Source organism: Leuciscus leuciscus (assembly GCF_965113295.1).
Source record: "Leuciscus leuciscus genome assembly, chromosome: 19".
In the NCBI taxonomy this organism is placed as follows: domain Eukaryota; kingdom Metazoa; phylum Chordata; class Actinopteri; order Cypriniformes; family Leuciscidae; genus Leuciscus; species Leuciscus leuciscus.
This window is the reverse complement of record NC_138743.1, coordinates 25,611,463-25,624,320: the sequence shown is the minus strand read 5'-3', so window position 1 is coordinate 25,624,320 and position 12,858 is coordinate 25,611,463. Positions and strand designations below refer to the sequence as shown.

Genomic DNA, 12,858 nt, shown 5'->3' with positions numbered 1-12,858 from the left:
ATTCTAAAACAGTAACATGCAGATGATACATCAGAGATTACTACTTGCAGCATTAGCCCAATCTAAATATACTTCTATATTGTTTTTAGACAAGAACTCATATTTAAAACCTAAATTATGCATTTTAAAAGGTGTGCTCAAGAAAAGCCCCGTAACTTTTTCAGGCTTTTTGATTAATTTCTCAAGCTAAAAAATAAAAACCATTTAAAATATTTTTTTATTTCAGGCAGGAATTTAGTACATTCAAGTCGCAAGGAATTGATAATATCTAAGTTAACCATTACCTTTTGGCCAGCAGAAAAGACACTGCAATGAAGGAACCACATTTGCATGTGCATCACCTCACTTTGAAGTTTTGTGTGAACACATAAGAACATATAATCCTTTAGATGTACAGTCCTTTACGTGTTGTGGCAAAACATCTGAGGCATGTCTTAACGTGTACACCTCAATTCTTATAATACACAATATGATGTAATATGGGTGATTTTTGGTGTACATATGAATTTAGTACACTTACTTCCAATAAAAGTAAGCATTATTCTGACTAAGCCTGATGGTGGACCTCTGTTATGTGATTTAGCATGGATAACAATGTTTTTCTTTTACCTTTTATAATGGTCTCCCACAATCAAATATGAAAGCCACATTTGTCAATTCAATACACATTCATTCTTATGCACTCATACACAGAGGTCAGGCCCCCTGATTTCCCTTACACGTCACCATGGTATGTGATTTCCATTTACAGTGTATTTAAATAAAGGGACATTTTAGTACACTTGTATAGCAGCACACACATACATTAAATATTTGTAATACTTTATCAGCAGTCCCTTATTCCCCATGGCTAAGGCTTACAACCAAGTGTTTTATATAAACTGCAATTAAATATTTTGTTTTGACATACATTTAATACAATTCTAAACAAGTTTCTACCATAAAGCTAGAAGAGCTTCCTGTGCTGTTCAAGTTTCAGAAATTCCCTTTTTACAGTACCTGAGCAGTAATGCTGTGCGTTTGCATATATAATTTGCATATACAGTACAATGGTAAATAAGTAAAGTGCATAATTTTTTATAAATAACATTATATTTTATATTATATTAAATAAATAAAATAAGGGGTCCAAAGGGCTACTAAGAATTTTTTTTTTTAGGTTTATAGTATTTATAAGGTCTAATTATAATAGAGAATTAACCTCTCTGGAACTATTTTTACATGCTCAAAACTATATTTGGTTCTTTTCTCTGATGTTGAGGAATTATTCTACGGGTTGGCTTTCAGATGATTTAAACGATTCTGATTCTTTGTCAGTTCCTCATGAACTTCTTCGAAGGAACCTGGCTGAGATTCCATGGATGACTTTGTCATCTGCTTTTGCAAGGCATTTTCAGATGATTCCCATTCACTGTCCTTTGAATCATCATTAGTCTCATTTGTTTGGTTCTGCTCTTCTTCTGCTGTATCCTCTGTAATATCTGAGAGTTTGCCCTTCTCATTTCCATTCAACTCTTCAACCTCGTCTTTTTCCACACAAGAACTCTCTCTTGCATCATCACTCTCATCCTCTTGAGTCTCATCGTCTTCAACTTCATGTTCATTATCCTCTTCCCTCCTCTCTGGTTGTCCAGTGGCTGAGAGTTTGAGGAAATTCAGAGCATGAATGATCATCTTGAAGGTTTTATGTGCAGTTTGTTTCTGTGGTTTGCCCTCTGATTCAGAATTCAAATCCACGACTTGGTTGTGTTCTTCTGTTTCCGAGTCTTCTCCATCAGCATCAGCCCCATCCTCAGACTCTACCAAAACATTAAATGAAGTTTCCCCATCTGTTTTTTCATCTATTGGTTTTGGCTGTAACACAGCTGGAGCATTGCCATCATGTTCCCCTTCATCTGTCTCCATATCTGGCTCGGTATCATCCTCAGCTTCATCACCAGCTTCAGCTGATTCACCAATGTTGGCCACAAGACCACATTTATTTGCAATTATCTCCACACCATCATCTTCTTTCTCACTTTCTTCACCATTATCATCAACACTATCTAGGACAACATCACCCTTGTTCTTAAGAGATGTTTCGTCTTCAACCACATCAAGATTAGTCAAAACATCAAGACACTTTGCATCTTCAAGGTTAGAAAGAATGTCTCCCTCCTCTGCTGCTTCACAACTGACAGATTCCTTGTCTTCCTCAACGTCTGATTGACTTTTGTCTGTCTCTTCTCCAGTTGTCTCATGATCAGGTGTTTGCTTTCGCTCTGCCAGTTCTACCTCAGCATTCTTGTCTTCTGCTGTGGTGCCATCTTCAACAGTAGCTTTCTCTTCAGACATCTCAGTTTCAGCTTCAGTGGTCCCTTCATCTGCTGTGTCCTCGTCACCTGCATCAGTCTCTCCTGCAGTTTCAGCTTCAGCAGTCTGCCCATCTTCTACAGATTCATTCTCAGCCATCTCACACTCTTCTACAGTGCCATCATTAACTGCCTCACCCTTTTCTGCAGTTTGATCATCACCTGTATCACCATCTTCTGTAGTTTCATCTTCAACATCTTCTACAGATTCATTATTAGCAGATGTCTCACCCTCTGCAGTTTCATTTTCAGTTATGTCATCCTCGCCAGCAGTTTGTCCATCTTTTTCAGATTCATTTTTAGCAGCTGTCTCACTATCTTCTGCAGTTTCATCTTCAGTTATGTCCTCCTCTCCAGCAGTTTGTTCATCTTCTACAGATTCACTTTTAGCAGCTGTCTCACCCTCCTCTGCAGTTTCATCTTCAGTTATTTTATACTCTTCAGCAGTTTCTGCTTCAGCAGTTCGTCCATCTTCTGATCCACTGTCTTCTGCAGTTTCATTTTCAGCCGCCTCATGCTCTTCTCCAGTGTCGTAATTTCCTGTCTCAACTTCTTCTCCAGTTTGTCCATTTTCTGCAGATTCATTTTCAGCCGTCTCATGCTCTTCTACACTGTTGTTGATTCCTGTCTCAGCTTCTTCTCCAGTTTCATCTTCAGCAGTTTGTCCATCTTCTGCAGTGTAATTTTCATCCACCTCATCCTCTTCTGCAGTGTTGTCATTAACTGTCTCACCTTCTTCTCCAGTTTCATCTTCAGTTATTTTATCCTCTCCAGCAGTTTCTATTTCAGCAGTTCGTCCATCTTCTGAAGCTGTTTCACTGTCTTCTGCAGTTTCATTTTCAGCCACCTCATGCTCTTCTACACTGTCGTTGTTTCCTGTCTCAGCTTCTTCTCCAATTTCATCTTCAGCAGTTTGTCCATCTTCTGCAGTGTAATTTTCATCCACCTCATCCTCTTCTGCAGTGTTGTCATTAAATGTCTCACCTTTTTCTCCAGTTTCATCTTCAGCAGTTTGTCCATCTTCTGCAGTTTCATTTTCAGCCACCTCATCCTCTTCTGCAGTGTCATCATTAACTGTCTCACCTTCTCCAGTTTCATCTTCAGCAGTTTGTCCATCTTCTGCAGTTTCATTTTCAGTCACCTCATCCTCTTCTGCAGTGTCAGCATTAACTGTCTCACCTTCTCCAGTTTCATCTTCAGCAGTTTGTCCATCTTCTGCAGTTTCCTTTTCAGCCACCTCATCCTCTTCTCCAGTTTCATCTCCAGTTATTTTATCTTCTCTAGTGGTTTCTGCTTCTGGAGTTTGTCCTTTATCTAAAGTTTTATCTTCATCTGTTTCACCCTCTTCTACTGTTTCACCCTCAGCAATCTCTCCATCTTCTGCAGTTTTACTTTCAACTGTATTAAGCTCTTCTTCAGTGTCATAATTAGTTGTCTCACCATCTTCTGCAGTTTTATTACCGGCTATGTCATCCTCTTCAACGGCTAGCGCTTCTGCAGTCGGCCCGTTTTCTACAGTTTCTTCACCAGTGGTCTCACCCTCTTCATAAGCTGTTTCGTCCTGCTCTTCTGATTCTTCCTCAGTGTATTCTTCAGTTGCTTCCTCCTTTGCTGTTTCAGCCTGCATTATATCATCAAATTTACTAATGTCATCATTTGCCACATCTTCATCAAATTCATCATTAATCTTAGAACTGCTTTCACTTTCTTTGACGGTCATTACATCAGAATCAGTCTCATCATTCTGCTCTTGCTCTTCATCTTGTTCTGCTGCCTTATGTTGTGATGTCATCATGTTATTAGACATCTCAGCAATTTCCCCAACTTCATCCACATCTTTCCTTAAATGTTTGGATATATTTGATTGTTTCACAGAACTATCCTCTACATAAGTGCTGGAGGCATTGTCTTCCTCTCCACCCTCCTCACTTTCTTGTTTTTCATAATCTTCCTTAATTTCTTGGGCACTGGAAGCAAGAATTTCTTTATTCATCCCCTCTTTCTCATCCTCCTCTTTGACAGCCTGAAGCCCCACATGTTCTCCCTCCTTCTTACTGGCTGAAGATTCACTGGCAATCCCCCCGATGCTTTCATTGGTAGGAGACGATTTCTTTATCTGGAGAATTCTTCTCAAATCAAAGTCCATCATCACAGGGGCAGAATTCATCATTTCCACAGGTAACACATGTTTGGATGCCATTTTCTTTTTCAAGCATGTGTCACAAGGACAAAATTCATCATCGCTACGTTGATCACTGAAATCAGTCCCTGTCATTGTGTAATCATCATCACTTTTAGCAGGTTGCGGATCAATTGATTGGTTGCGCATTACTTTCAGGCGCCTCCGCTTTTGCTCCGTTTGAATGGTAGATTCACGTGACATTTTCTCTTTCGGTGGTCTTGGTCTTCCAGCTCTGCCTTGGATTTTTCTTAGTTCCCTGTCAATACTCGTTTGTATCCGTCTGCGGACTTCATCTTGCAATTCACTTATCATGGCGTCAAGCTGCTCATTGTCATCCAGATTCCAACGGACTTTGAACTCAGCCATTGCATCAACATAATTTGTCATAAATTGTTTTTCTAATTTGTTCAATAAATTCAGAATCCATACAGGATCAGGGTCTTGAGAAAGCCTTTTTGAAAAATGACCTCTTTGTAGTGTTGGAGCACTGCTTGAACTTGTGTCCTCTTGACGGTCTGATTCAGTTTCCTTATTATTATTTCCAGAACTCTTGTTTGATGAAACAGGTGTTTCAATGAGTTCCCTTGGACTATCGTTATTCCTGATAGTCTCGTCAGAACCTCGGACATCTTTTAGCTTCTCTTCAACTGTGTCCATAGTCTCTGGAGTCCACTGAGCTTGACTGGCTGAATCATATTTTGATACTGGTGTTTCTGAAGCTTCCTCTTCCACGGTTTCATCAACTTCCTGTACCTTTGTCAGGGTGTCCAGGCCTTCACATTCTTTATTGATTTGGGCTTGGGTGCCGTCATTGACACTACTTTTCCCAGAACCTGTTGAGCCACTGTTAACATCTACCCCTGATGATGACCTGGCTTTGAATTCCTTGTCCAGATGCTTGTTTCTTTCCTCAGATGTCTTCTCACTGTCTGTGGGGTCACAAAGCCAAAGGGACTTAAGCATGCTCATGAGCTCCTGGTATTTTTCTTTTTTACCATCTTCATCGTTAGAACCAAAGTCTAACAACTGTAGATTTACCAAACAATCCAGAAGGCCTTGCGCTGATGTACTGAGCTTACGTCCATATACACGAGACACCTCTGGTAAGCTATTACATCTGTCTAATTTGGGGCTCAGCAAGACTTTCATCACCAGAACTGAGGAATTAAACATCTTCGGTTCTTCTCCCCTCTGAGAGTAATCACCCTCAGCAACTTTTTTGTCAGTAACTCCCTCTGCATTCACCATATAAGCATCTTCCATCTCAGGTTGTGTTTCAAGCTTGGTTACGCCATGTCGCAAAGTTTCATGTTTATTTTCATCCCCTGAAGGCACATGTGACAGTGGTTCTATTGAATCAAAGTTGTCGTGAAATTCATCGCCTAAATCACACAAGGTGGTGTCTGATGGAATTTTCCTCAGCCATTCATTTACCACCTCAGTTGGGGAGGCATTTGGCAGGCAAGAAGGACTCAGCTCAGACATGTCTTCATCCATCTCGTGGCAAGACGAGTCACTCCCAATCCTTTTCCTACATTTGCTACTTTTTTCACTCTTGATGTCACTGACATTTGTATCAGATTTACAAGATTGAGTTTTTTGACCGAGTTCTGCTGCTATATTCAAACAGTCAGTGTGTTCTTCTCTTGGGTCTAGAGCAGGAACGGTCTGTGATAACATACTATCATTGGAGCTGGCAAGTAAATTAACAGGTTTTTTGGATTTTTTGGGAGATTTTGGTGGGATAGGACTGAGATGGTTTCCTGAGGTAACAGATAATGTTGCTGAATGACACCTGGGTGTATTGTCCTCAACTTTCTGTATCGACCTGGTGCTTAATTTATTGTTTCTTCCATCGACAACTGTAGTTTTAACATCATTCTTTTGACCATTTACTTTTAAATGAGATGATGAACTGGATATATTACTCTCTGGTCTGTCAATCATTTCAGCAATATTTCCTTCTTTAGCTGAGGCACTTGAAATTGGTCTTTTCTGTTGTGTAGAACTGCATTTTGAACAGACACTTTGAGATTTATGGGTAACATCTGGACTTCCAGTTTTCTCTTGACCTGTGATTTCAGTGCGTACAGACATACCAGAAGCTTTGCTAGATGGACGGATCTCTTCGGTTGGAGAGCTCTGCCTCACTGAACCATTGGCAGGTGAAGTATTGAAATACTTTGTTTTGGAGGATTTATTGCTTGCTACATCAACTTTGTCCTGGATTGTGTCTCTAGGAAATGTAGAGCTGCAATTAGAGCATTTGGACTTTGATTTACTAGAGTCATTTGACTTAGCCGATGCAAAACTTTTTGGTCTTTCCTCTGGGGTCGGTGTTGTTTCAGTTGTTATTCGTACTGTAGATTCGGATAAACATTGGTCAGATCTACCACATATTTCAGTCTTTGATGGACCAGATGTTCTTGAGTTCATTGAAACAGCACCTTCATCTATTTCATCAACATCATCAGCCTCATAGTCTTCAACTATCCCAATAGACACTGAGGTGCTTGTTGGTGTTAAAACTCTTTCAGAGTCTGAACTAACTGAGCTGATTTTGGACTTTGCTGACTTTTTAGAGAGAGGACTTGCAGGTACTTCATGTTCAGAGTCTTTTTCAGATGATGCCATTTCACTTGAAGACTTGTTTATTGCACTGCAAACATATTTATTTGAGTTCTCTGTGTGGGATACTTTTGATTGATCACACACTGGACTCTCACCTCTGTTTAATTCCATATCTACAGTGTTTGTGGCTGTATGGACCTGACTCTCAGAAACCTTAGACTTCTTGGATCTTGTAGATACGTTAGACTTGACTGACAATTTGCTTGGTGATCTGTTTGCTTTTTTATCCACACCTGCTTTAGACACTTTAGATTCTGCAGATGTATTAGACACCACACTTGTTGATCTTCTGTCAGGCTCTTCAGCTTCTGAGAAGAGGGACTTTGCAGAAGCGTTTGATTTGGTAGGCACAACACTTGATTTAACAGTGGCATCAGATGTTGTAGATGGGGTTGACTTTACAGACAAAGAGCTTGTTGTTCTTTCTACCAGTTTATTTGCTTCATCGTCCTCCTCCGCTGTTCTTTCTGAATGTTTTGATTTCTCAGACGCACAAGATTTTGCGGACATTGCACTTGATGATCGAACATCTCCTGTATCTGTGTTTCCAGTTTCTTTTGGAGCAACTCCTGAGATATTTGACCTCTGAGATCTTGCAGATGTTTTAGATGTAACTGATGCTGTACTTGGTGCTCTCTGCTGTACATTGCTAATTAGCTTGGAATCTTCTGACTTGTTTGATCTTGCAGAAATATTAGAAATAGAGGACAAAGCACTTTCTGTTCTTGCTTCCTTTTGTTTATCTTCATTCACAGGGTCTTCTGGACCAGAACTTCCAGAGACAACAGATTTCAATGACCTCGAACTTGGTGCCCTCTTCACTTTTTGTTCATCTGGTTCAACTATGATTATTTCTGAAACTTTCGATGCTCTGGATCTTACAGAAGAATTAGATTTTGCAGACACTGCACTTGGAGCCCTTTCTTGGATTTCTTCCTCATTTGAGATCTCATTTTCATCAAGAGTGGCTTCAGACAGTAGGGAAATGCCACTTGGAGGTCTATCTAGGTTCTGAACTTCTTCCTCTGGATACTTTGACTTATTGGATCTTACTGAAATTCTGGATTTAGTAACACTTGGTGCTTTTACCTCACTTTCTTCTTCATCAGGCTCTTCTGCCTGTACTTCTGAAACTTTCGATGCTTTGGATTTTGCAGAGATACTGGTTTTGGTAGAAATATCAGATTTTTCTGACATAGCACTTGGCACTCTGTGCCCTTTTTCCTTATTATCAGTGTTGACATCTGTTGCAGAAGCATTTGACTTTTTTGATTTTGCAGAAATGTTTGACTTTGCAGACAAAGCACTTGAAGCTCTCTCTTCTTCTTGGTCTTTTGCATCAGGCTCTTCGGCCTGTACTTCCGAAACTTTCGATGCTTTGGATTTTGCAGAGAAACTGGTTTTGGTAGAAATAGCAGAAACGTTTGACTTTGCAGACAAAGCACTTGAAGCTCTCTCTTCTTGGTACTTTCCATCAGGCTCTTCTGCCTGTACTTCCGAAACTTTTGATGCTTTGGATTTTGCAGAGATACTGGTTTTGGTAGAAATAGCAGAAACGTTTGACTTTGCAGACAAAGCACTTGAAGCTCTGTCTTCTTCTTGGTCTTTTGCATCAGGCTCTTCTGCCTGTACTTCCGAAACTTTCGATGCTTTGGATTTTGCAGAGATACCGGTTTTGGTAGAAATAGCAGAAACGTTTGACTTTGCAGACAAAGCACTTGAAGCTCTGTCTTCTTCTTGGTCTTTGGCATCAGGCTCTTCTGCCTGTACTTCCGAAACTTTCGATGCTTTGGATTTTGCAGAGATACTGGTTTTGGTAGAAATAGCAGAAACGTTTGACTTTGCAGACAAAGCACTTGAAGCTCTCTCTTCTTGGTAATTTCCATCAGGCTCTTCTGCCTGTACTTCCGAAACTTTTGATGCTTTGGATTTTGCAGAGATACTGGTTTTGGTAGAAATAGCAGAAACGTTTGACTTTGCAGACAAAGCACTTGAAGCTCTCTCTTCTTCTTGGTCTTTTGCATCAGGCTCTTCTGCCTGTACTTCCGAAACTTTCGATGCTTTGGATTTTGCAGAGATACTGGTTTTGGTAGAAATAGCAGAAATGTTTGACTTTGCAGACAAAGCACTTGAAGCTCTCTCTTCTTCTTGGTCTTTTGCATCAGGCTCTTCTGCCTGTACTTCTGAAACTTTTGATGCTTTGGATTTTGCAGAGATACTGGTTTTGGTAGAAATATCAGATTTTTCTGACATGGCACTTGGCACTCTGTCCCCTTTTTCCTCATTATCAGTGTTGAAATCTGTTGCAGAAGCATTTGATTTTTTTGATTTTGCAGAAACGTTTGACTTTGCAGACAAAGCACTTGAAGCTCTTTCTTCTTCTTCTTCTTCTGCATCAACAAGCTCATCAGTTAAAACATCTGAAATTCTGGACTTATTGGATCTAGTTGAAACGTTTGATCTTGCTGACAACGCACTCTGAGCTCGTTCCTCTTTTAAATTATTTGACTTTTTCAGTCTTTCAGAAGCATTGGATTTAGATGACATAGCACTCAGAGCCCGTTCCTCTGCAACTTCAACTCCATCACTTACAGTGACTCCTGAATGATTGGATTGTGCTGAGAATGTACCATGAGCTCGTTCTTCTGTTTGGTCTTTTTCTGAGACCCTTGATTTAACAGATTTTGCAGATATGTTAGATTTAAAGGACAGCACACTTGCAGATCTCAAATCATCTCTATCTTCAGCCGCAATATCTGCTACCATATCAGATCCTTTGGATTTCTTGGATTTAGCAGAGCTATTGGATTTTGTTGACAATGCACTTGGTGCTCTTTCCTCTTTCTCTGGTGATTTTTCTGTGCTTTTGCAAGTTTCTTTAGGTGCTGTTCTGTATTCGTTTGATGTTTCAGAGGTATGTGAAGCTGCATACACTGCAGATAATCGATCATCATCTCCTGCCACCGCTGACATTTTGGACCCTTTAGATCTTACAGAAACGTTTGATTTAGCAGATATTGCACTTGATGCTCTTTCCTCCAGTTGCTCTCCGTCTGACAGATTCGATTTTTTTGACAATGTAGAAACTTCAGATTTGACAGACAAAGCACTGGAGACTCTGTTTTCTATCTCCTCCTCCTCCATCTTGGACTTTTTTGATTTCAATGAAGCATTTGATTTGATTGACAAAACACTAGGAGCTCGTTCCTTCATTTCTTCTCCTGATCCTGGTGTTGGGGTTTTCTTGGATTTCCTTGATCTTGCAGATGTAGTAGAATTTACAGAAATAGTGCTTGATGCTCTTTCCTGAACATCCTCATTTTCCTGTGCTTCATCTTGGTCTGCCTCTGAAATTTCGGAGGTTCTGGATCTTTTAGAGATATTTGATATTGATGACAAAGAGCTTGGCGATCTCTCTCCTGGTAACTCCACTTGAGTAGCTGATTCAGCTTCAGGTGTGTTTAATTGCACTGAAGTATTCATTGAATTTAAACATCCCCCTCCTTCTTGAAGAGAAGCTGATTCTGAAATGTCAGACTTTTGTGAAACAATTGATTTAATAGAAACGCTGCTGGGAGCTCTGTCTTGCTCATCATCCTCAAGCTCGCTCAGCTCAATTGACATTGATCTCGCAGAAATATTTGATTTTATCGAAATGGAACTGTGAACTCTCTCTTCTGTTTGATCGTCATCATTTGTCAGATCTTCAATTCCAGACTTGTTTGATGTACCAGATTTAACACTTGACGCGTCCTCTTCTATTCTCTCCTCAGATGCCCCATCAGGTACAGACTGTGTCTCTTTAGACTGACTAGATTTAACAGAAATACTTGATTTAGATGACACAGCACTTACAGCCCTCTCCTCAACATTGTCCTGTGAATTAGCAAGCTCATCAAAACAATTTTCTGACAGTTTGGATCTCACAGATGTATTTGATTTAACAGACATGGCACTTGATGTTCTTTCTTCAGAATTTTGTTCCTCAGGCACATTGTCTGAGGCTTCAGTATTTCTTGATTTGTCAGATCTATGAGACTTTATTGACATGGCACTGTGTGCTCTTCCATCCTGTGTGAGTACTTTTGAAAAATTTGTTTTATTTGATTTTCCAGAGGTATTGGATTTGATGGAGATAGCACTTGAGGATCGCTCCTCTATTATTTCATCATTTACTTCAGTATTCTCTGGATCATTTCCATTTTCATAAGGGGCTGATAACTCAGACAGAGACTTTGTAGACATTTTCGATTTGGCTGACGTTGCACTTAGTACCCTTTCTTCTGTTTCTGTATCTTGAACATCAGTGTCTTCTAGTTGACCATTTGATTCAAAAGCCACTGGAGTCGTTATGTCCTTTGAGACTACACATTTATACGTTTTTGGTCCAGACAAAGATTTGGGTGAAGCAGATGCTTCAGACCTGACCGCTTTATCACCTACTTCTGGACTGGCAAACTTTCTGGACGTTTTAGACTGCCCTGATGATGAAGCTTTGCTTGGTGGTCTTGGTGATAAATTCACCAGAGATGTAGGAGATTTACAGGGTGTAACAGAACATGGGTTTGGTTCAGCATCTTTGCTTTCCTCATCTTCGCTCTCCTCATCTTCCTGTTGGCCACGGGATGCTCTCGAGATACTTAGAGGGAGATGAACATCTTCATCATCTTGGTCCTCTTTCAGTGATGCTAAAATTTGGGAAGAAGAGCTCACGACGGATATAGGCCTCTCATATTCCTCTACAGGCAGAGTGATTTGAACACTAAATTGATCTTTAGGAAGGTTAGAGGATATGACATCTGGCCTGTTCTCGTCATTATCAGATGCATGAGTGTTTTCACGATTGTCTTCTATAGCACTTGTGCTCTTTGTTTTAGGGGACACAGAGCGCACTTCACTTCGACTGCAGCAATGGTTAATGGTACATTGTTCAATCGTGGTGTCGCCCTGCTGCCCGATGGTCTGTTGAATGCAAGTTGCCTTTTCCACTACATGCTCTGTGTACTCTTCACTGGACATTGTGCGCATGCTGTCAGTAGATGCCTTCTTGCACACTATTCTCCGCGAGGATGCACTTGAGCTTGAGGATCTGATGCGTCTTACAGATCCTTGACTGGGAGGTACAGGATTCTTCCACATGTCATACTCTTGACAGTGAGCGCAGCAGTGCTGGCAATGTGACTCTTCAAAATGTCTTTGGTAACATTTGGTGCTGTATGTCTCCTCTGCTTCACCAGCAGAGAGAGAGTCGGCTTCTGAGCAACTCTCTGCACTTCCATGAGAGATGGAACAAGCATCATCAGGTACTATATGGGATTCATTAAAAGAGCTCTTTGACTTCTTGACCTCTGTTGACCAGTGCAATGTCTCGTTGTGTAATAGTCGAAAGCGCACTTTCATCTCCATTGACAGGCTTCCATCTTGGTTGACCAGAACTCGCTTTTCAATGTCATCATCCATCATATTTTCTCCTGTATGAGGACAATCGCCTCTGTGCCTTGGAGGTAACGAGTTGGTAGGTAAGTTGGTAAGTCGATTTGGAAACAACTTTTCAGATGAGGTGGACAGTCCTGCTGATCTGTTGCTTGAATCACACTTTGGATGGATGACACTTCTCTTTGTTTCTAGTCCAAAGTTGACTTCAAGAAAGTAATCACAATATTACAATAAATATTAAATGTATTGTACAATACA

The 12,858-nt window shown here is 40.3% G+C and overlaps 1 protein-coding gene across 1 annotated transcript in view; it reads right to left on the bottom strand.

Moving 5' to 3' along the window:
• Positions 1 to 222: 222 nt before the first annotated feature.
• Positions 223 to 12,858, bottom strand: part of rp1l1b (rp1 like 1b) — a 33,071-nt gene continuing 20,435 nt past the window's right edge. The window contains exon 4 of the mRNA XM_082147711.1: positions 223 to 12,803. Within this exon, the coding sequence (XP_082003837.1) occupies positions 1,270 to 12,803 (11,534 nt within the window). The 3' untranslated portion in view covers positions 223 to 1,269. The remainder of the gene's footprint in view (positions 12,804 to 12,858) is intronic.